General features: G+C 40.4%; 1 protein-coding gene across 4 annotated transcripts in view; it reads right to left on the bottom strand.

The window, feature by feature from the left end:
• Nucleotides 1-4,303: 4,303 nt before the first annotated feature.
• Nucleotides 4,304-25,195, bottom strand: part of LOC136711154 (GRAM domain-containing protein 4) — a 49,161-nt gene continuing 28,269 nt past the window's right edge. For 3 of the 4 annotated variants that reach the window (XM_066687209.1, XM_066687211.1, XM_066687212.1), the window contains 17 exons: nucleotides 23,252-23,372; nucleotides 21,630-21,685; nucleotides 20,074-20,206; nucleotides 18,747-18,772; nucleotides 18,456-18,547; nucleotides 18,012-18,103; nucleotides 17,706-17,754; nucleotides 17,354-17,425; nucleotides 16,839-16,882; nucleotides 16,625-16,734; nucleotides 15,774-15,928; nucleotides 14,865-14,882; nucleotides 11,100-11,247; nucleotides 9,990-10,083; nucleotides 8,949-9,033; nucleotides 8,550-8,618; nucleotides 4,304-8,180 (listed from right to left, as the gene is read on the bottom strand). In XM_066687209.1, the coding sequence (XP_066543306.1) occupies nucleotides 8,079-8,180; nucleotides 8,550-8,618; nucleotides 8,949-9,033; nucleotides 9,990-10,083; nucleotides 11,100-11,247; nucleotides 14,865-14,882; nucleotides 15,774-15,928; nucleotides 16,625-16,734; nucleotides 16,839-16,882; nucleotides 17,354-17,425; nucleotides 17,706-17,754; nucleotides 18,012-18,103; nucleotides 18,456-18,547; nucleotides 18,747-18,772; nucleotides 20,074-20,206; nucleotides 21,630-21,685; nucleotides 23,252-23,372 (1,466 nt within the window). In that variant the 3' untranslated portion in view covers nucleotides 4,304-8,078. The remainder of the gene's footprint in view (nucleotides 8,181-8,549; nucleotides 8,619-8,948; nucleotides 9,034-9,989; nucleotides 10,084-11,099; nucleotides 11,248-14,864; nucleotides 14,883-15,773; nucleotides 15,929-16,624; nucleotides 16,735-16,838; nucleotides 16,883-17,353; nucleotides 17,426-17,705; nucleotides 17,755-18,011; nucleotides 18,104-18,455; nucleotides 18,548-18,746; nucleotides 18,773-20,073; nucleotides 20,207-21,629; nucleotides 21,686-23,251; nucleotides 23,373-25,195) is intronic. The other variant, XM_066687210.1, reaches the window with a different exon arrangement.

Here is a 25,195-nt window from a genome sequence, read left to right as displayed (position 1 = left end):
TCCAGCTGAAATATTTTAATAGGCTAAGGCACAGAGGAACTGTAGAGTCATTGCGGGTTTGCAACCATTATATCATGCATTTCATTGACCATCCAACAGAAGATTATCATGTGGAGCCATTCAAGACCACTGGCATGATTTTAAAGTGTGCAAATGTAAACTAAACACTATATAGGTCCCATTTTTGATGGCCACTAAAGTAATGGGACATTTCCACTCTTGAAGTGCTCCAGAGCCCCTGACGTTTAAGTCTGTGGGAGCTCTAAATTACCCTATTAAAAACTGTTTTATGGTAGCAAAGCAGTGCCAGGGTCACCAACGCGAGATCTTTGAGGCTGATTATTTCCCTGAAAACGGATGCATCTGCCAAGGAAGGCGGCTGTACACTAGTGTGAGATATACATTACAGTCGAACGGAGACACGAGATTACTGCACCAGCTATCAGTAAAGGTGAATGAAAAGCATAAAACAAACTTCAACATCTGCACACAATAAATCACATGTATTTGAAGCCGACGAGAAATCAGTGCATTTGGAACTGCGAGACCAATTACGCGTGTTCTGGAATATTGTATGATTTTTGTGCTTCTCCGTGTTCGGAGGTTTTAAGTGAGCTTCGTGCAGTGGTTATAGGGCATCAGACGCAGCAGGGCTGAGCTCTTGGTACATCCAGAGTCGAGGCATTAAAGGTCTTTATGCCCCCCGCCAAGAACATGAACTATGGATCCCCACGGGCTTTCGCATTAGTATCCAGTACAGACATGAGAGCACGCAGAGTTTTATTATTTTAACATTTCCAGCCATTTCCATGTCTTTGTTCAATCGGCTCAAATTTACACAGAGCATCTTTAAGAGACAGCGGGGTACGCGTTCAGACTTTTATGTTTTTATTTATTATTTTACCATCTTATTTTCTTTGCTTGATTTGCTTTGTTGTTCAGATAACGGAGACTTTGTTTGTGACATGACACCAACCAGGATTGTGGTAAGTGAATATGTGCAGGAACTGGTTTCTTTAGGCAATTATATCACCAACTCACATAACTTAAGCTTTATTTGCAAGATAATGCAAATAAATAAAACTAGTCCTAATCTGAAATAAGACTAGTGCTAATCCGGGTCTGTGATTCCAATCCTTTGTGTTGCAATTGCATTGGATTAATCACTGAATCAATAAAGTATGTTAGAAAGACTGCAAGATGCATTCCATTGAAGGGAATGTCCTACTGAGAGACTGAGGAACTGAACCTTTTCACCCTGGAACAGAGGAGACTACGTGGGGACTTGATCCAAGTCTTCAAAATCATGAAAGGCATCGACCACATCAAACCAGAGGAGCTTTTCCAGATCAGCAGGGACACACGCACCCGGGACACAAATGGAAATTGGGCTTCAAGGCATTCAAGACAGAAAACAGGAGACACTTCTTCACACAGAGAGGCGTCACAATCTGAACAAACTCCCCAGCGATGTGGCTGAAGAGACAATTTGGGAACATTCAGAAACAGACCGGATAGGATCCTTGATCACTTAGTTATTAATGGACACCAAACGAGCACGATTGGGCGAATGGCCTCCTCTCGATTGAACACTTTCTTATGTTTCCTATGTTCTATTATAACACAGAAATAAAGTAAATGGACTCCACCACTGTGATAGTTCCCGATTATGTTAAATCTGTCATAGGTAACAGATATACTCACACATCCTTGGTGAAGTGAGATTGTATAAGCTGGTGATCTGCTCCTCACGGTATGCTAATGGCTCATTGCATTTCTCCCGGGTCCTCAGAGGTGTTCAGCTCACAGGAATATTTTACACATTCTGCATGCATGGCACTTCCAGGGCCTTTACGAATAAACACACTGTCCCCGCATGCCCTTAAGCAGCACCTTGAGAAAGCGGAGAGAGGAGCGCTAATAAAATATTTTATTATGTTGTCATTCTTAGGTGACCCACGGGAGCTCGAGTGTCCGCACTCAAAACGGTTTGAACAGCGCTGTAAAGGACAACGATCAAATCTGTCCCATGTTGATTTTTTAATATTTATGTATCTGACTTCACATTTAAGGCCCACGGTACAGTGTGGGTAAGGGCTTCTGACATTTGACAGTGACAGCGCACAACTGGACACACAGTGACCAATCAATCAGATTGATAAGTACTTTAAAATTTGGAGAATCATTAACCAGGTACTAAGTGGCATCTACTAGTGGTTGACGGCACGTTATCAACCCATGCTGTATGGTTCCCTTGTGCTCACTTTCTACCCTAATAGATTTGGTCTTTATAAATTCATGAAGTAAGGTTTAGAAGCCCTTGACCTTAAGAGAAAGCTATAATGCTCATGTTGCTTGTATTCTCTCAGCAAACTATATATAATCAGCACACACTGTCACAATGTCTCCGTATGAGTATCTAGAAATAATTAGAGGAATTAATTAACAGCTCTCTGGGTTAATATTATTTACCTTTCACTACTATCTTAATACCAAAGAACACCCAATATATTAACTACAATATTCATATGGAGGTGGATTTAAATACTGGACCACAAGATCGGTCATTTGCATCACAATGTCAGCATCTGGAGAGCTGAAATATGGAGCAGACGCATGGCATACCAGGGAGTAAATATGACAAATATTGTGGAGGGTTTATAAAATACCCTTTTAGGAACATGAATAAAATCAAAAACATGCAAACAATATGACAATATTCCACAAGGTCTCCCTTCAAAACATACCAGTATATTGTTCAAATTAATTTACGAGGCAGAGCATCTGGTGAATTCAATAATAATGCATTTTCATGGTGTAAATGCGTTAAACACTATGATCCTATATAAACCAGGAGACATTCCCTTATGCAGGACTGGGGAGACAAAAAGCAACAGCCTTGTTTTATACAATTAAGTAGAAATCTAATTTGGAGTGGCGTCCACTTAATTTGTCCAATTTCATTTGAGATCTACAGCATCTCAACCTTTCCTTCTACTGACACTGTGTGGCCATATTTCAGATTGCAGAGCACTGCCTAAAGAAATATTTTGAAGTATAACATGATAGGCATCACTATAAGAGTTCAGGTGACCACAGAAACTCTTCCCGTTTCAATGCAAAGTGACCACCGTACACATGAACAGTCATTTTAGACCTTTAAAACACACGGATACAGGAATCTCATAATCCTCTTTACTCCTAGGCATCAAGAAGTGAATGAAAAAGTGGCTCCACATGTTATGTGATTGGACAATGAATTACAAAGCTCATCTTTAGTGACGGGGAAAAGAAGGTGGTTAATGTTATTCATGACTCTGATGAGGTCTGTCGCAGGGACACATGATCAGGCCGCCGAGCTCATAAAGAAGCGCATCAACAGAGACTCAGTTTAGGAGTCGCAATGACAAAGCGTACCAGGCGCTTCCACTGGAGCAGAGGTTACTAAGCATTGCAGAAACACAGTCTGAGTATTTTAAAAGCGGAAAGACCTTTGCGAATGATTCCCCATCCAGAACAAGTATCTGATTAAGTGTTTAACCACAATACACTGCCATTTCACAGGAAGTTGATGGCAGCTGTGAATGTCCACCACAATAAATGCATGAAAACAAAGCTGACCAGACTATAAGAGGTCTAGTTTTTATTATTAGTATTTTACTGTAAAATATTTTAAATGCATCTCTTTATTCTACACGGATCTTGCAGATGTTGGAAGAACTTTTCAAAAGGAACTCGTAACCTCAGCCCACAGAAGTGCTATTAAACCATTTTGTTGCGGACGTTCATGACTGCGAGTTGAGTACTTACCTGGCATGTGACTCGGCTTTGTTTTGGGAGATTGAACTGGCTTGAAGGCAAGTCAGGAATCCGACCAATTATTATGCTGAAGGAAAAAAACAAACGGAAGAAATACCGTCCAAAAAGTCACATGACAATCTGCCAAATGTCATGGTTCCCAGTGGAGACATGGATAATGATTTTCACACTCATATATGTAGACTTATATACAGTGTTTGGAAAACTAAAGGTTAAGAATAAGATTATAAACGGGTTTTAGAGCATTAATAATAATGTTCCTTGCAGACACATGCAGAAAACCTTCATATTGTCACAGACCTTTTGTAACAATATGACTGACTGAGCAGCTCGTATGAACCGGATACAGATTCAAATCAACAAACCAGTTACTTTAAATTCATTTACTTAAATTAAGAAAAAAAAAAAAAAAAAAAAAAAATACAACACAGTTTTTACAATAGACGTCATTCTCTTTAAAAACTTTACAGGGAAAATTTGTACATTTTCTTTTTTTTTTTTTTTTTTTTAATATATAAATTCCTGTTCATCATTTGTCTTCAGATACCCCCAACACGGGTTACAAAGAAGTATTCACAAGTCTTTCAAATGACCCCAAGAAGTCTCTGTTCTTCCATCGTTATATACTGATTGGGAATATTAAGAAAATAGTTAGCAAACATTTACACACATTAAGAACTAATACTTCGTTAACACCAAGAACTACACAGAATTATTTATAAAATTGTATATTGTTCCGTGATTCTGAATGGACATGGCAATCTTTTAGATCATATATATATCATATATATATGATACATATACAACAAATATTATTTATTTTAACCTACCAGATCAAACCACAATTAAATAGCATTGTTTTAAATCAACAAAGATCTGTGTTTTGACTATTTAAATGGTTAAACCAGTTTAATATAAATTCAGGAAATGCAAGTATTCCTTGCAGACATTCTATACTACTGTCAAACGTTAATATGGCTTAATACCCACAATGCTTTGCTAAAGGGTATTCTAAGTGGCTGACACAAGTACTGTTAAGAAGCACTTATTGTATAAAAACCAAACAAAAATACTTAGTCTATACTGAAGAGCAGTTCTCTGTCCATTGTCCCCGACACTGAGGACCAGGCCTGTGGATTGTCCTATGACCATTCAGAAGGAACACCGATGTTCACACTGATTTTTCATTACAAAAGATATACATTTACAGTATATAGCCAGTTCTCATGTCCCCTTTCCACACTCGGGATTCAAACTAGCGTCTTCACTTCTATAACAGAAGCTTCAAATAGTGGAGCTGAAACCAACCTTCTGTAAACATTGAAGTTTAGGCAAAACATAAACGAGCTGTAAACTAAAGATGAGAATTAACATTTGGCAAAACTATAACTTACAATACATTCTGTGCTTCTTTAGTATGGTCGTCTACACCGCTTGCATCCTAGGAACGCAGGCAGGTCAGAGTTAGTGGCGTTGGCTACGTTTTCGGTATGAGCATCAAACAAAACGGCCTGTTTAAGACTACAGGTGATGTGGTTCGGAGTTACCAACATGCTGCTGCAAGACAAAACTGTTTTTCCACTTAATTTTTCTGCGAGGTGACTTCCGGAAACTGGCCAAGACATTTATTCTGGGACCAGCACCTCCTGTGTGGGGGCGGTCAGTTCTGAAGATACGAATGCAAGTCGGGGAAATCAAGACTATCGGCATCGACTTCTACTAGCAAGACACCTTTTATTCTGGCGGAAAGGACAGGAAATGTGTTCCTGCTCCGTTTACGCGTCACTCTGAGAAAAGTGGAAAAACGAGCATGATGTTTGAGTTACAATGTGTCAAGTCAGAAAGGAAACAGTCATGAAGGAAATCCATTGGTGTTCGCTTAGTGCAAAAGTGAAAGATAAGCGTTCAACATCTATTTCGGACTGCTATGAAGACCCGTCACTAATCGAATCAGTTCCTTTGCATTTGAACATGGCTGCAGATTACGGTGTATCCGCAGTGAAGTTTATCACAGGAGCAACGCAAACATGAGTGTGAAAATGGCTGAAAACCTGGGCTCCTCTGCACCTGTCCTTGCCCATTAATACAACTGCCCTTTTTAGACAGAGTGCATTCCGATAAAATGCTTTGGCATTCGGGGACACGTACGCATTTAACATTTCTGCATTTTCTGTTAATTGTATCTCTCTGGGTTTTGTCCAAAACCTGATAACCTTCTCATTGAAAAGAAAGCAGAACAACTTTAATACAGAAGGGTGACAGTGAGTCAAACCTGGGTCTGACACGGTCGTAAAAGGATCCTATGATGGATGTATGCATCAGTATAATGTACAGTACAGGCGCTTAGCAAGCTGAGAGTCAGTGGGCTAAAAACGAGCTGGAACGCATTTTTTGCTAGCCTACCTCAAGGTGCCTGTATTTTCAAACAAAACCATATTTTTCCAATAAATGTAAATGACCTCTGTAATGCGGATACATCGTTTATTGAAGGCTTGCATGTATAGTGCAGATGTTTGTGCCAATCCGGACGAAAGGCAGGGTCATCTAGGAGTTAGACGTGTAATCGCCACACGACCAGAAACCTCCACGACGACAGCGATCACATAAAACACAAAGGACCGTCAAGGTAAGCTTTAGTTTTGGCTGTGTCGTATAGATTTGTGGAACGAAAAAAAATGGAAAGGAAAAAAAACGAAACCGCTTGGCAGAAGCAAAGATCAAAACGACAGGATGAATTTCGTTACATAATGACTTTGAAAATGTTCTGGACCGAGTTGAAATACTTTTTACGAGGTGAAATGTTGGCAGTTTGAAACGGGCGCTTTCACTGTCCGTTCAGTCATGAAATGCAGATTAAAATATCAGGGTAGGGATCCATTATAAACAACATAAAAATCTCCAATCCTAACAGTACTGGGGACACTAAGAACAGCATAAGAGACCCATGCTCTTCTGCGGTTAGGAAAGTTGTATATACACACATTTGTTACGAGCCGCTTCCAGTTTTCTCCGTCATGATTTTACAGTGTGTATTAAAACTGGCATTTTTGTCTAATCATATTCCATGTCCTTCAATAGCATAATCTGAGCATGCTCACCGGTTGTTTATCATGTTATACATTACTATACATTTTGTTAAACAGCTGTTAAACTACTGGTAGTCCTGACACAAAGCCCCCTCAGTAATGACAATATTTACTGTCGTCTACGAATTCTGTGTAATTATAAATATACTGCATGACTTTATTCAGCAGCAGAGTAAAATCTGAACAGACGGAAAGCAATCTCGTTGAAATCCCCCTCTTATCGAGTGAACTATGGCCTACTTTTGTTAATGGAGGCTACGGGGGATGACTGAGGGATTCATCTATCACAACAGCTCAACAGGGTTGGATAAGACAGACCGACAGTAGATTTGAATTTGGGACCAACTACCTGAGCTGATCCGGAGAAAACACCCCTCCTTTGAAGGTTAAAACAAGATCATAAAACACAAGCGTACCATCCATCCACCCATCTTTGAAACCGCTTATCCTGGTAAGGGTCACGGGGAAGCCGGAGCCGATCCCGGCAGGCATAGGGCGCAAGGCAGAAATACACCCAGGATGGACACACACAGACAGACACAGACCCAGGGCAATTTATAGACCAAATCAACCTGCATGTCTTTGGACAGTGGGAGGAAACCAGAGTGCCCGTAGAAAACCCACGCAGACACGGGGAGAACATGCAAACTCCACACAGACAGGCACCCCGAGCCGGAACTTGAACCCGGGGGGCCGGAGCTGTGAGGCAGCAGCGCTAACCACCACCCCACCGTACCGCCCACAAGCGTACCACTATATTTAAAATCCTTTAGATTGGAAAGTGTCCCCCAACACTTCCCCCGGAGGTTTGATTTATCCTATGACTGTTACAACGGATCCCTAGACCAAAGTGTTGACTGATGGCGATCGTGTAAATGCATAAAAAAAGGCTTTGATTTGTCTTGCTCCATCTCAAACTCTGTATTCTCACACTTTCAAAGCACTTGTAAACAAATGCTGAAAGTGCTTCCTGTGCAAGGCTTACAGTGATAATTACAGTTAATTAGTAATAATTTATAAAGAAAAAAAAAAGGAAACAGGCAAGTACAAAATACACAATCTGTACAATACAAATCTCCATGACCTGAAAAAAAGTATTGCAAAGCAGGCAAAGGAGACCCTGCCTCCCTCACAACCACAGAGAGAAGAGACGCTCGGCAGGCAGGCAGACCACTAGGTTTCGTTGCTGGACGCTGAAGACATGATTTTCGTGTACTGGGTGAAAATCGTCTCGAAGGCCTCGTCTCTGTGGATCATAGCACCGAACACTAGTGGCTGCGCAGGGACAGGAAACACAGCAAGCGGTCATTTTCACTCATCACAATAATAATAATAAAAATAATAATAATAATAATAATAATAATAATAATAAGCATCACACTTTCTCTACTAAATATCAGTCGCTTGTATAATTAATTTTATGATGAATACAGATCCTGTACATTTTACTGAACGCCTTTGTCTTTTGTTGATAAGGATAACGCAGGCCACGCTTATTGGTTAATTAGTAGTTTGTTTGCCCATATGTCATTTGAGGGACAGTTGCCTCACAGACACGGGTTCAAAAAGGAGTTCACATGCTGTAGCTGTTCGATATGAATTAACACAAACAGAGACACTCAATGATATTGTGCGTTCGGTTACCTTTTGTGTGGATGGTGTCGCAATTGAAATTCCCATTCCTGATCCGGGCAAAACAGACAGCACTTTGTACTGAAATGGGGGGTAAAAAAAATATTGGAAATTTAAAAATAGAGACTTCAGCACATTACTTAGGAACTGAGGATTAAGTTATATATAATAACAGAGAATGTCCATCCACCTTACACAGTTTTAACATATGGTCTGTTTATTTATCAGAGGCAGTTCTTACTAGTTTTACGATTAATCCTTCATGATCATTCATGCAAAACTTTTCATTTTTATTATTGTTTAAGTATCAAAGCTTAATCTTGTTAAATATCTACCTATCCAATGCAGTAAGTAAGAATGCTTTATTGGATACAATCAAAAACTGTATTGGAAACAGGAAGTGACGTATACCTTTTGAATATCGGTGATGTCGTTTAATTTTATAACTTTGTTTTTCTTTGATGAACCCGACTTGGAGCTTTCAAAGCACAGGTAACTGTAGAAACAGAAATAAAGCATTGTACGTGATGGATACAGTCCATAATTACAGTCCGAGAATAAACAAAGACAAGACGGAGCAGAGGCCTTCAAAACCAATCAAACAAATTGAAGAAGCGTTTATATCCCTCAACAACACAGTAGAACATATATGTCACAGTTTATAGCCTCTCTTGTGGTGTATAAACCAGAGAGGGTCTCGGCGAAGTGATAAACCAATTAGATCAGGTGTAACTCATCCCAAAGGATGCCATCAGGATCAGATTTAAAGAATGTCATCACGGAGGATTTAATGAGGCGCTTAACATTCTAAAACATCTTGTATATCAATGATAACAAACACACACAGCTTGGTGTAAATAATGAGAGCTGTTAGTGTAAAAGTTTAGTGTCGGATGCCATATGTAATTTGTTCTGAGCCCGGGGCATCAGATTTTAAATGTGACGATCCCGGGGAAATCCTCAGGCGAGAGCATAATAGGGAAAATATCTGGCGTTCCCTCGTCTCTCCGGGCTCAAGTGATTGGCTGGTACAGCTGAGCAGAGCTGGAGACCATCCAGCATCTGACAGACCTCCTATAAATGATACCCAGACCGGTTCCACCATGGCATCCCGGGCTCTGAAATCTACCAGAGCCCCGGGCGTCTGGAGTGTGACTGGAGTCGGTCCGCAAGATAGCAGAGGGTGACCTTTCAGAGGGAGTGCGTCAACACTACGGGGTGTGGGCGTAACGCAGGCCTTTAACGCCTGACCGCGAATGGGAGGCGTCCCAAATAACTTCAGACTGAGTCCTGGGATTCTTAAAGGAACGGCAGCCATAAACAATCAAGAGCAAGGGAGACTAAATTCATCACAGGTCTTAAAAGTCGACGCTGGTCTAGAGTTGGATCGTTCTACACAACCCAGAAAGCTACACACAGACTGTGTAGCCACTGGACAGTACAGCCACTTACTTCTCAGTCACATAAAGGACGCCGTTGCGGATGTAGTCGGTGGGCATCTTCCGGTCTCTGTTGATCAGGCAGCACCGCCATCCGTTTTCACAAGCTATCGAATACAAAAATGTAAAAAAAAAAATACTTTATTTGAGAACAACTGCAGCACGGATCAGGCAGCAGGAGACTGATGTGGCCTCCAGCCTTCGGTCACCACAGTGACACCATGAAGCAATATCTCACCGAGACAGATAAGAGGTTTAGGTGCCGCATCACAGAAAGCAGGCGAACAACCGGTTATCTGTTCAATATGATTCTTGGATAAGTCTGAAAGGCAGGCCGGTTTTAATTCAGCATGATGACAACAGACCTAAAGATGTGAGAGTCTTGAAGCAAAGAAATAATTCATACCGTGTCTATTTCTATATACAGCTGTGGAAAAAATTAAGAGTCCACTTAACATTGATTTCTGAACTTGGAGTGGTCTCTTTTTTCCAGAGCTGTATAGATATATCTTGCTTCTACACAGTATGTGGCACCAAACCTAAGAAATCATCAAAATAAGGCTTTTGGAATATAACATTAAAGTTTTAGGAATATATAACAGAGTTATATATTCATGATCATAAATACAATATCCATATAATCAGCTTTGACACGCCACAGTCTTTCAGCTGCCATTAAGAAAGGTGCATCATGGGATATCATAACTCTTCTGGCTTTATCAACAGTGTTGTAGAAAAGGAGAAAGGAGAAAAAACTAACAAAAGAAAGAAAAAAAACATCAGGAATCTGCTGTAATCCCTGCTTGCCTTCCCATGATCGTCCCCAGTCCTGCCCCTAAAGCCATCAGCGCCATTCAGAGCGAACGAGAGCAGAACCCACAGACAAGGGATTCTGAGCTCAATGCTGCCAGCGCACACAATCACTGGATTATGTAAAGCCAGTATTGCCAAGGTGGTGCAAACGAGGCCACGGGGCAGTTCAGACAAGGTGGAAAGGCAGTAGTAAACAGTAATGGCTTTCAGAGACCAAACTGGCACAGAATGCCTTGTCTCTGGATCTCAGCAATGAAATGAAAAAGAGATGGTAACTTTAAAACCATGTCAACCGCTGTCAGTCACTCACCAGCTAGAGGGCGCTCAACCTCCGACAAGTTGAAGATTTCATGAAAAGCGCCTTTTTTGGTGCTGTGCGATCTCCCGCCCTCCTCTTCTCGATTGATCCCACAAGGTACATTAGTTCCCAGACTGCTCCGTGACGTGACCGGCTGGATCTGGAAAAACACACATATACGTTTAACAGAGCGATCCTCTCAGTCCCAGGAAAGCCGATAGTTACACTAGGGCGTTGCGAGAACCAAGCAAGCTAGTGCACTGGGTTTACGCAGAGGTGCGAGGCGTTTACGTCTGTGTTCGACGCTATAGGTTTTGTTACAGATGGGCGATTTTTAAATGTCTCGGCAAACCAAATGCGCACGCCCTTCTCAATGCAGGGGAAACCGGAAACTGAGTCATGTATAAACTCGATCTGGAGTGAAACTTTCCAGTGGCACAAGCAAATACTTAATTGACTAAATGGTCTGTCTCCAGGAATATGCATTACCATTTTTGTTTTGTTTTTGTGGATATCATGCAAAGCATAATGCAGACTTCTGATGATTAATTCATAAGCAGCCCTTCGCCAGTCAGTGTTTTAATAGCACTGGACAAAATGCGGCCCCATTTTTTTTTTTTATGATTGAGATAGCAATTAAGTTTTGCAGAAGTTATCTAATTAGGAGTTGAGAATTTTTATTATAAGAACAGCATGTCAAGAGCATGGCGGCTATTGAGATCGACTCCCATGTCCCTCGAAATCCAATTGCACGAGGGATTTGCTTGCGTTTTATGAAGCTGCGTTTCTCACAATACAAACAAGGAGGAAAGACAGCGTTATCTGATATCACGGAGGCACACAATGCAGCAGCCAAACAACCGCAAGATGGTGCCAGAAAATGGGAAGAAAAAAAAAAAACTATCTTCAGTTCAGTGAACAAAGCAAAAGATGTTCAGATTAGACTAGGAGTATAATGTGAGAATTACAAAAGAGTGAATTTAAGTCAAAATCATTGCAAAGTTGATGGAAAAATGAGGACGACTGACCATAAGAAATAAACACTTTCCAAATACAGGGTTTTAATCCCCAATACCCTTTAAATGCAAGACATACCTTAAATACATCTGTGGTGGGTTTGGAATAACACGTTATGCCCTTGCAAGTCTTTTTATTTTTTTATTTTTTCCCCAAAGACTGTCAGACTCTTTTGACTGTCAGCGTCCACTTTTTTCCACTTTTCGGGGGTTGTGAGGGGGTCAGGGGGTGGTAAGGGTCAGGTGATCAACTGCCGTCTAACAGGAAGCAACCTGCGAAGCTGGTCAAAGCCGAATCACGCCAGTGCAAACTCAAACAGTATTTCAAATCAATTCACAAAAATATCCATGCCAGAAGAACAGATCAGAGTAAACCTTGTGAAAGATCACCGGGGCTGAGCTGTCATTTTCTATAACTTTTTTTTGTGCGGTTTCCAAAAATTAAAACTACAAACGAGATATAGTAGCCGTGTTGCAGAGAAAGTGTCAGGACATGTTCTGGGCCCTTGCAAAGCATAATAATTGATGACAAGTCATGCTTTAAGGCAAAAGTAGAAGAACATGTAACTGCTTTAATGTGCTGTTCCAAATCTTTAGGTGTTTTCCACACTTTAGCTAAAAAAATAAGATTTACAATACTGACAGTCTCTCATGATCTTTAAGGAGGTATTTATTTCATAATCCGTATTGTTAATATAGTGTATGTTTGCATAATTTAACAGTGATATGGTTCTCTTAAACTTGCTAAAAAGAAAAAGAAAAAAGTGAGTGGATTTTGTTTTCCAGAGGTAGTTTGTTGTAAAATGTAAAAATGATTTCAATTACAACTGTATTCCCTTGATCTCATTACCGAATGACAGGAGCCCAAATAAGTATGGTAATAAATACAAATGTTCTTGAATTGAAGTTAATCTCAGATTAACCCCATTTAACCCCTACAGGAAGACTGAATCTACACCACTGAACAATCATTGCATTCAGATTTATTATCAGACAGGGCTATAACTGACAAAACCATCTGACAGGATTGTGTACCAAACACATATACAGCTGTTATCTAAACAAACCACATCAATCCACCTGGTCATATATTGGTTAGATATACACTAGTTTGTACATCTATCAGTCTCTTAAAAATGACCTTCAAACAAAAATTTCAGGAATAAAGGTATGAAAAAGTGATCAGATACAAAATGATAACAAGAGAGCAAGTTCATATATGTACATTTCTTTCAACTTTTAAATTCCATTCCTATCCAGTAAACCCAAAACCTGGCATTTGTGTAACAGTCAAATACATCAGAATAGAGTTTAGCATTTTCTTAAGTAAACTATTCACTGATTTTTAACAGGGATTGAAAAATATGTTTGTAGACCACCAAATACAGGCCTAGCAGTGATACAATTAAACACCATAATACGTGAGAGACTCCCAAAACACCACCACATAAGGCTAACATTCAAACAACCATAAAAATACTTTTCTGGGCAGACTTTATTTTACATCTCTGTCATAGTCTGTGGACACGGTGGGCACCCCCCACTTCCAAATATCCACAGGGTCCTTAAACACAGACACTGAGGCGGAGATGCCAAGCATCTATAACACTCGAGACACCTTGGTTCTGAGGGGCCACAGCGGCTTCAATTTTGTTGTTGCACCTCAGTTCTCAATTACTTAATTCGACCCACTGCTTCATTACGGCTGCCTTACTCTGCTACACACAAGCAGCCAACCCCATGTGTGGATTATCCCTGAAAATGTACAAAGGTGCCCTGGATAGAGAGATCTGTATGCCAGGTATGATGTAAAGCTACAAAACGTAAAGAAACTATAAAGGATTTGCTTCTTTTTTTCCCCCAAATCACTTAAGACAATCAATTTCTGTCACTGATCATAAGGTATATGTATAAGACAATATGAGCTCAATATAGTGCCTAGGTGCTCCTTCAGTGCAACACCTGTAGCCTACAAAGCATCTGTGTTATTATTGTGACAGAAATCCCTTGAACCTTACCCAGGAGTTTCATTTTATGTCAGATCTCAGCATTATGTTGCCAGTAACTCCCCTTGTTCAGTACCTCACAACAGCAGCGCACACAGATTGATGTGTTATCTCCTCTGAATACTATTCTGACTATCAGTTACCAGTTATTTGTTGGAATGGCCAATGATGAAACTCCACTCGCCCCTGAGATGGTGTAGCACGCACTCTATAGACAGAGGCTTCGACAACTACCAGCCTTTTATTCTTAAAATACCATATTTAGGGGCGTAAAGAAACTTACCATTGACTGCAATATCCACACTCCCTTGGTTTGCACTAACACCAACTCCCCAAAGCGCACAAGCAAAGCACTACTCACCCTAGTCTACACAATCACTAGATCTCCACTAATCACATCAGGAAAATGGATAAAAATGTCACCACATGAAAAGAACATGAAGACAATGAATGATTAACGAAACCAAACCAAAGAAAGGCTCGTAGATCCCCGGACAGTGACTCTGAAAGTGTCCGGACAACGATGCATTTATTGGTTCACTTTCGATCAGCCTTTTTTAATGTCTCTTTTTTTTTTTCTTTCGGTCATTATTGAAGACGGTCAGCATGTAAATTATGTGAAAACATATGGGATGCATTTTGATCCATAGATACGCACACACCACACGTTAACGGGGTATGTTTCTAATACACACAACATGTTAGGTTATCTGACACACAAAAATAAAAACTGTTGCACAAATTAAAATCCATACCTTTTCATACCCTGACAGCTGGCAGGAAAAGAAATAACAGAACACAAATGTGACAGTGACAAAAGAAAAAAATGCCGTGCCTAGGCAGTAGTATAAGAAATGAGACAAGAACAAGCCCCCCTCGTGGTCAAACAGTGGCGGCGGAGGAGGAATTCTCCCCGGCGACGTCACTTACTTTTCTTTACATTAACTGAACCCACAGAGTCTACACTGATAACTCAAGGGCATGATGGAGACCCACAATCATTTTCCAAAACATACTGTGATGAGATCAAGCTAAGAGGGCCGGGAGTCACAAACGCCACGTTGTGTTAGCTGAGCGTTTCAAATCGCTGCAACCTGCGGGGGGCCAAGTTTACAAACCGTTTAGCTTGATTGCATCACACACAATGTACGCATGAAAATGGAGTACAGAAACGGAACACAAACCGAAACGACAGATCTTACTCAAAGAAAAAAAAAAACTAAACGAAAATCAACGTAACGGAAAATAAAATCGGAAAAAAAGGTTTAAAAGACAAATCACACAAACCTCTCGATTTGGAATCAAAGCGTCTGAGATTCTGAAGACGTTTGAGATCAATTTTCTTACACTGGTTTCTCATCATCTTTAAAACATGCATTTTTCCTCTGACTAACCCGCCCTCGAGTCCCTGATCATTTCAGAACATATGCCGACACCAAAGTGTTTTTCAGGGTCAGCTAAGAGTACTCACCTTCTCTTGCCATCTCTTTGGCTACCAATAATCCTAACTGAGGTTCGGTGTCACGGGGGAGGAATACTGTCTCTACCTCAAACACTAATATGCAGCTAAGTTGTAAACTGGTCTCTCTATATATTACAGAGCAGCTATGAATTCCTGCCTCATGGGTAAACTCTAAGAAACCGAAATTATGTAAAATAATTACCCGTCTGGATACGGTTGCATTTGTCCGTTCTTTGAGTTGGGGGTCGGTGGGTAAGCTTGTCCAGACAATGTAAGGGGTGTCGTACTTGTCTCTGAGCTTTGGACAACGTTTGAAGAGAAAGTCTATTATGAAAAACTTTATTCCAGCATATACCCCTATAGAGAGAGAGAGAGAGAGAGAGAGAGAGAGAGAGAGAAAGATTAGCGGACTATACATGTATTTCTGGTGTTAAATGGTTTTCATAGGTAGTGACACAAGACAATTGTTGGTGTAGCTTTAAGAAAAGATTGCCAACGTCCCAGGTAAAGAAAATCCAAGTCAGAGAAGCCATTCTATGTAGCTACGAGCCCGGAGACTAAGTTGTGTCATCGCTGTTTCTGTAGGCTTTCATATCGGTCTCTTTCCAACAAATGTTAGGAGAAATGCAGACACATTCAGATGTGATTTAAATACGGAATTGTTTTGGTGACAAAAAAAGTCTACTTAAGAATTCACATTTTAAAATAAAATTAAACAAGGGGGGGACATAAACAAAATCATTTAGACACTTTGTTGAATATTTAGATTTGACTTTTAATAGTTAAGTTAAGGGCTCAAAAAACAACAATTAAACCCATGCCAATCAGAGTGTTACAGAGTTTAAAAGCTTGGTAATTTATTCAGTTTCTGCAGGTGCGCACACACAAACAAAGAAACCTGCGCTGGTGTGAACATTCACAACACAATTTATTGTTTTCACACTGTGCGGCCGAGTCTTCACAGTTCCTTCCATCTCACAGCGGGACGCAAAGCACCCCCGCTGACACGAACACAGCGAAATGAAAAAACAACAACCTTATTCAGCGCCTCACCTATACTGAAGCCCATCAGTTTGTAGGGCAGCAAACAGGAGGAGATGAACGCCACCCACAGCCCGATATACAGCTTCTGCGTGATTTCGGGCTGAACCCACATGAAGAGGCTGCAACAACCATCGAACACTCATCAGTAAGACAAAATCAGATTTGTTAATTGACACGTGAAATGATGAAACGCATACAGTGCGTCCCTGCCAAGTTAACTTACTTTTTAATCTTCTCCAAGACATCGGCCATCTTGCCAAACAGATTCTGTTTATGAGGAAACACAGATATTGTTTTTGCCGCGCTAATGAAATTCGACGTTAACCAGTCATACATCACATGACACGTCTGTGTATGTATCGATCTGGCATGGGGTCGAGAAGTCGCTCCACACAACCAACACACAGACATTGTTTAGACCTGAATTAACTCCATCTCACACAGGAAATAAATCCTCTTACAATGCAGCAACTCTCGGATGCTGTTCTCTGCAGGTTTGCTTTATTGTAAGTGTCAGCAGGAAACCCCCGTGTGGCAACCTGAACACTCAAGCAAATCTATTTTTGAAAATCTCGCCTGATATATTTACGAGAACATAATCCCCTTAATAACTCTGTAAGAGGTGTTATCTGTCGATCCCGTCTACCACAATCGCAGTATCAAATCCTCTAAGCCTAGCTCTTAAAATGTCATTCATTATGTACGGCGATCTGAATATATATGTGAATGTATGTTTACCTGTGCTTTCTGTGCCACGTCAAGGACTAACTGGAATTTTTCTGATACTGTGAGGTCTTCCTTTGGAGGTTCCTACAAATCAAAATATTCTTTATCATTAGGTTGTATCACATACAATATGTAAAATGCATGTTACAGGAGTGAAACGAGGATACAAGGTAAAACAATTATCGGCTGAATATTTTAAATAAATAAAGCTGGGCCTTGCAATTGACTTCCTTTAACACAAACCATCCTTTTTCAAGAAGGCACAGCTAGTCGGCACGCTGCACAATGAGACACAGATCTGCAACAAACCACAAGCATTGAAGCCAAACCGTTTCCTTTATCTGGTTAAGAGAACAACCCTTACCATAGGTTCAGAAACTTCAGGCACGATGCTCCACTGAATCCTCCAGCCCCTGCAAAAGCCAAAACATTTACCTCATACATACTTATACATGCATATAGGGCAGAGCAAAGAGACCAGGTGTTGTGTGTTGACCGCAGTACAGGCCTAAAAAGTGTGAAGGAACCTGCTAAGCCACCAGACCCTCTCATTTGTTGACCCTTCAGTCATTTCCACTAGTCACACACAGCACAACAGCTACAATAGTTTAAGAACAAAAGCTAGGCTGTGAATCATCTTAAAAACTGTGCAGATTGAATCAGCCCTTACCTTGCAATGAGGTAATTTAAAGATAACCTCAAAATGGCCAAGAACAGGAACATGGGGATGGCCCAGCCATGCCACGCAGCATTCATGTAAATCTTTAGCAGAGAGAGAGAGAGAGAGAGAGAGAGAGAGAGAGAGAGAGATAGAGATAGAGAGAGAAATAGCCCTTGACGATTATTATAATTGCACATTTCTATAATCCTCATGTATGTTAAAGGTTAACAAACAATATTTCTGTCTCTCTTTAACAGATTTACAAAACAAAATTGCTTTATCCCACTTAAATCATACAAAAAAACTGAAATTCAATACAAAAAATCCTTTACTTGTCAACACAATACAATACAGAATAGCTCAATCTATCACTAAGTTCCTCTGCATCGAATACAATTTAAGACAGAGATGAAAAAATGTCAGGTAGACTCATTTCCTGATAATCAGACTCACAATGAAGGCAATCGCTGAAGTGTACACAGAGTGCCAGTTAGATAAGGCCGAGAGATTCCTTAAGAAGTTCGTGACAGGTTTGGCACCTCGCTCTGAAACGGGAAAAACAGATCAATGAACGTTCTTCTGCAAAAGCGCCGTCTTCCTTCACTTTTAACACTTCCTTCAGCCAAAAAACAATAATATGATCAATACATGAATCCAAACAATACAATGGCTATAAACGTTCTGTTCAGCCAAACAACCACATTATCTCCTCCGATCTAAAATCTGATATGACAGAATACTTACTTAGTCGTCTCATGTTTTCTGTTAACCTGAAAGAGAAGAGAGAGATGAAAAGGCTGTCAAGGTTAGACCCGGACATGCAGAAGAGCACAATTAACAGCGTTGTATTTTTTTTTTAGATGTCTTTTTTTGGCCTCAGCAGAAAACGCCGTCAGCCAATTATCGGCCAACATCAGAGTTTGCTAGACCTCTCCCGAGCTCCACTGCGAGTCAGATCAGATCAAATCTGGGGGATAAAAAAAAGAATAGGAGGACTCGCTCTCTGAGCTCGGAGGAGGCAGGGATCAGGGACTGGGTGCCGGTCCGCCAGGCTTCCACGCTCTCGGGAAGGGAGAGGGAGCTATGGGTGCCAGCGTTTGAGGCAGCGGAGGCGCGCCGGATGACTGGGTGTCTGCTCATCTGTGGCTGAGGGGCTTTAGTGGCACAGGTGTGAGTCCCAGGAGTCTTGTGAGGAATTAGGTCAGTTTTTACAGGGCGGAGATAAATACATAGATGATCTTTAGCCGTTTAAGCAGCCGATAAAACCAAATGCCATTTTCCTCGGCTCAGGAAATGTAACGGATAAACTAACATTGTGTGTCAATAAAGGAAGGCGTTCAGAAGGCATGAGTGATAGGTTAAATTTAATTTTAAACAAAATCACTTCCTTACTAAAGATTAGAGCTCTGTGAAATGTTATTTTTATACTGTAAAATGTGTGTTTATTATGAGTTTTAAGCCATCTTAGTACAGTAAGTACTCATATACTATACCTATAATCTGCTATCTATTCACTATTAATCAATAATACATATAAGACAACTAAGGTAGGTATTCATCTCATAAATGACAAGCTTAATACAAGGGATTAATTAATTATATAAAAGTACACCCATCACTTCACTTGTCCTTAAACACAATATGTTGCCATTGAAGGCCAAGTCTTTTGGAAAGCTTTCATAAACAAGAGCTTAAAGACAAAAAAAGAAGGGAAGGAATGCAACGTCTTTACAACTAATTGCTTTTATACATGATTACTGCAATTATAGCATTACAACAAATTACTTAGAATGTAACAAAACCACAGGAAGTTAAGTGGATCAATTGAACCAGTCAAACAATTTCACTGCTCAAGACATGACATTTGTTTAAAGGTTAAGAGGTAAAGTTTTGCCCATTGCGTTTCCATCAGTTTTGGGCATAATACAGAATATATTGGAGCATAAATTAAAGGAAAATATACATCCGAGATCAAATCCAGAATCACAGATATCTGTATGTTATCTACAATAATGACAGTAAATGTTGATTTGATGACTTTGCTTGCGTCTTGGTCTGAAGTCATGCTTACCGTTTAGCACTTAGTGGTTCTTCAGTCTCTATAGTGTTTTCCTCTGGTTGAAATCTGAAGTCCTCTATATACACTCCAAACTTATCATAAAGCCATTTCTGTATTCTGGAGTAGAGTGTTTCACCCCTCTTGTCTGAAAAAGCATTGGAGCAAATTAAAGATGTCAAACTTAAATTGTAGTCGGTTTCTTTTCCTTCACTTCTCTCACTTACAGGCAGAATCATAATTGTGAGGGGAATATATATATATATATATATATATATATATATATACATACATACATACATACATACACACACACACACACACACACACACACTGCTAAGAAATATAATATACTGGATGCTGTGTTGGAGGATATTTTATAAATATATGTAACCTGTCACTTTTTGATTAATGTCTGCTGAAAAATGCTAAATGTGCACCTGCCACTTGATTGCAAAGGCACATTTCAGTTACTCTTCATCAAGAGTATAAAAATGGGAGGCAAATCTACATCAGTCAATCATCTGAAAATAATAAAAGAAACCTCTACTACAAAACGCATATCCCCATTATAGGGAAAAGTCCTGGCACCCCAATTCAAAGTGCATTTCTGTCATTTCACTAGACAGAAAGTAAAAGGGGTTTTAAAATATTGGCATTTTAGTTGGTAGACAATTAGACTCATTGTGGCTGCTAAGGAAGTTGAAGGGTTCAGTCTCATGAAGCGTTAATGCAAGCATGCACCACCCCCACACACAAACACACACACAACACGAAGACAAAAATAATAAGACCGACTCCGAGTATAAACTCATTTGCATTTCCGAATCAAACGGTTCCGGCACAAAGATGACAGAAGACGTGAAAACTATACGTTCAGCAACTTCCGTATCTGTCAAGGGTTGCTTGAAATCCTAACGGGCCAAACACAAAACAATTCTAGATGTCAAATCTCTCTGCTCAGACCCCCTCATTTTCACACCCTCTGCGGATCCCTCATGCTTAGACAGGCCTGCTTTTTTTAGACATCACCACCTCCAGCTGAGGAATGAACAACGCAGACTCTTTTGAAACAGGTTCTCCGATTGGTGCTGGCAGCGGAAGGGGTTAGGTACGGTGAAAATAATTCATTTCAAACTCCTACTCTCTGTGCATCGGCAGCTCGCAAGCATCCCAGCCTCAGACTCCGGGGGAATTAACTCCTTGTGAATGATGCCGAAATGTTCACGCCCAATGGTTTCCATAACCAATCTATTCTGGGACTGGTGGGAGAGTCGGACTCGTGAGTGGGTGTGTTTGTGTGGGAAGGCTGGAGGCTGCGTGACAGTGCGGAAAGGACGGGATAATCATTACTGTTGTGTAATAAGTCTGATTATTTTTTATGGTTTAAAAGCAAACAATAAACCAGCTGCAGGCACTTATTTATACCCGGAACACACTTCGGGTAGAACGCAGCCAAGATTCTATCCTCTTTGTTCCTTAGAAGATTCACACAATTCTCTTATAAAACACCAGGCATATGTTTTATAACTATGTTGTTGTGTAGTTCCGCTTCCTGGTTGAAGGTTTACCTGTTCCGTTGACGGGGGGCGGCTGTGCTTTCGGAGGCGGCTGCGATTCTTCCATTCTGCAAGGGAAGCAACGCAATCGTGAACAATAAATCCTGCTTTATTTCAGCTGCATTGTTATTGTGTTAAACCTCTTAAGATATGTAAATGTTTAGAAGAAGACCTATATGTAAACTTCATGTCTGTATGAGACAAGATATTCTGTGAAGTTGGATCTTAAATATAGGAAGAGATTAGCTATTCTCAAGTAAGGCAGTTCCATTCAGAGATCCTACTGTATGTGCTCTTAAAAAAACTCAATAAAAATACATCAGACAAGAACTCCAGCAGAATCATCACCTTGATCTAAGGGTGATGTTCGCTGGATTGAACACGGGGGTGATGTCTTATTTCACACCAGCTGCAACGTTCAAAGACTTTAGCTCGTTCAGAGTTGACTACAAACAACTCTACAAACAAGAGCTCGAGCGCTCCGAAAGCACAGAGGGCCCCAGGAAACCCGAGCTGAACTCTCCTGCAAGCGTCAGGCGACTGCAAGCAGGCGTGTCGGGTCTCGGTTCCCCGGGATCCAGTTACAGCCCCGGCTCCCGGCTACTTCACTGGCCTAACGGCACGATTGACATCAAAATTTCTCTCCGTAAGGGTGTGTGTTCACTATAGCTTGAGTCGTACACTACAAAAACATACCTGATCATCTGTAAATTAGTAATTAAGTAATACCGGTAAAAGCAAAGTAAAACATGTGCATTGTGCTTCATCACACAGTGAGAGACGCATATGCACACTAACTATTACTACGGGTAAATGATACATAACGCTTTGATTTGGGCACTCCTGCTTTCGAAAAGACACTAACCTAAACCCCCGAGGTATCGTGCAGAAGCAGCCATTCCCCTGCTAGTTGTGTACTTCCTGTTGTGCCTTCATACATCTCCATGATCATTGGCACGCAGAAGTGCTCCTGGAGAATTTCACACCCTCTGCCAACACGTCTATTTTTATCTGTGCGTTATACTGTATAGTAACAGGACACTTCAATACTCTTGAGCAGCACACACTGTCACTGGGACTAATAATAATTAATTTCTTGAAAACAGGCAGTTGCAAGGTTTCAGGTAACAGAATCAAGAGCGATTGTTTTATTACAGGTACAGGGTTACACGGTCAAGTACATAGGAGCATTTAAGCCCCCGACAAGTACATTGAGCTAAAATGCTAAGATCTGTAAATAACCATAATGCTCAGAGGGGCAAATAACCAAACAAGTACATACTGGTGCCTTGTTTGCATAGCACTTAGAGTTCACCTGGATCTGTTATCCGTTGCAGGTGCCAGGAATACGAGACAAACCCAAGAAATTAAAGTTCTGCTCCAACACCTTTGAAATCCTTGTTCCGGCTTTTTTTTTTTAAGTACAAAATCAATGGCTCTCAGTCGGATTGAATATCCTGATTATAGGTGCTGAAAGAAGAGGGTTATAGGTGCCTCAGGTTATATTCCTCTTTCTTTTTAAGGATTACATTATGAGCTAAATTAATTTAAATGGCAAAGAATCCGGTTAGGCATTTGTGTAGATATTGTGTTACATAACCCAGTGAAACCCAGTGCTTTGTGGAAAAGCTCACCTTGTTTTGAGAACTTCATTGACTTTCTGTTCCAGTTCTATTCTTTTTAGTCTTTCTTTTTCTAGTTCCTGCTTCAAAGTTTCTACGTTAGTTTCTTCTCGTAGTTTTCTTAGTTCTTCCTCTGCAAGGAAAAGAGAAACGAAACTGAGTTTATATAAATACAGACTTGCACAATGCAGAGCACAAAAAACAAACCGAAAACAAAATAGCAAAAAGCTAAATCAGGTAAAGTCTTTTAATAGTATTGTAGTGTGAAGCAGATACAAGACTTGAAACTGGTGACCAGGTTATACCAAAATAAGATATTGTGGTAGGGAATTAATGCACACTCAAATAAGTACAGATCTTGCTACACCCCCAATCTACTGTAAGTTTCTAAATAAAACAGTGTTGGCCTCTGTAGGTTTTATTCAAACTACTGGATGTCCATGTTTACAAACTCCCATATTCCTTAAACTTTTAATGGAAAAACTGGCAAACTAGAGTCGCTACTAATTAAACATGTTAAAAGCTGTACTTTAATAATTCATTTTCATGGGAATGTAAACTGAGCATTATTGTGACAGTAAGAGAATACAATTCTCATCTTTATCAACCATAAACCTTGTGATTAAATATTTAATATAATAAGTGCCTGCATTTTGGATCAAAGTCTGCAGGAGAAATAGAGAATTTATTTATCCAAAACCATAAATTAAAACACACACACAACTATAGTGTTTGAGGGATACTTAAAGCCAGGAGGCCACACTGACCAAGAATATTTGATGTGGGTCACTGTGTCTGCATCGTGTGTGAAGGTGTTCGTCTGAGCCACTCGGCTCAGCGGGGGCAAAGTGCTGCTCTCAGTCTCTTCAAACAGATACAAGAGCTAATGATTTACAAAGGAGGGCCAACAAACCGAACTGTGATAACGTCTTTCCACTAGACATCTGTGCCATACAGTAAATCTAAAGGACTCGGCCGGCCACGTCTCTGTGTGCACAGCTGCTGCAGATCACACACAGTGGAAAACAGACACAGCTGCGTTACAACGTACATTTCTATCGATCTGCTCCAAATAAAGATCTCGGCCTGTCGGGGGAGACTTTTTCAAAATGGTGTTATTAGACCTGGTGAAATATTAAGCAGGTTTCAATTGGAGTAGAGTATTGCATTATCATGTGCAGTCATATTCAGATTTCAGCGTTATTGAAATTTCCAGGAGAAAGCAATTCTCTATTTATTATATTTGCCACACACAACTGGAGCCCTGGAAATGTACAACATCATGACCTGGCCTGCACACGGACTCAAATAGCTCGTTTGTGAATCGATTCAGTCGAGATGGAAGGGCCTGACGCCACTCAGATAAAATGACCAATCTGAGAAATAAGCAAGACTCTCTTCAGTCACTCAACTTGAATACCTGAAGTCAAAGCAGTCTTAAGTCCTAATCACTTCAATACATTGCGGTGAAACTGACACCATCAAATCACTTAGTAAACAAATGCGAGGCGGTGCAGTGGAGTATATTAGTTCACTTCACATTAGGAGCGCCGAAGACTCCAGTGCGCACCAGTGTAATCAATTATGAATAAGCCAAGGCGGATTAAGCAGCCCCTAAATTACTGTCCTGTAGACAACGCATTAATATGAGCAGAAATCAATGAGAAGTGCTTAAAATGCTTTTTAGGATTTTCACCCGCTCAGATTGCTGCTCAGCCCCACCCCACCCCTGCCTCCAGACACCAGGACTTCAAATGCTTTCTTTTTTGCAACAATGCTCAGAGCTGCAGCACCATTATACTTTTCATATTTGATTGTCATAACAACACAATTCTAAAGCTTTACTAAATAAGAGCGGAAAAAAACCCTCTACAAAACTGCCGGGAAGCTCAGGAAAACAGCCCTCTCGGATCACATTTAGAGAGGTTAGAGAGATGGAGGAAATACATAATCACA

This window comes from Amia ocellicauda, chromosome 15, assembly GCF_036373705.1.
Source record: "Amia ocellicauda isolate fAmiCal2 chromosome 15, fAmiCal2.hap1, whole genome shotgun sequence".
Lineage (NCBI taxonomy): Eukaryota > Metazoa > Chordata > Actinopteri > Amiiformes > Amiidae > Amia > Amia ocellicauda.
Note: the sequence above shows the minus strand (reverse complement) of the source record. Positions and strands in the feature narration are given on the sequence as shown.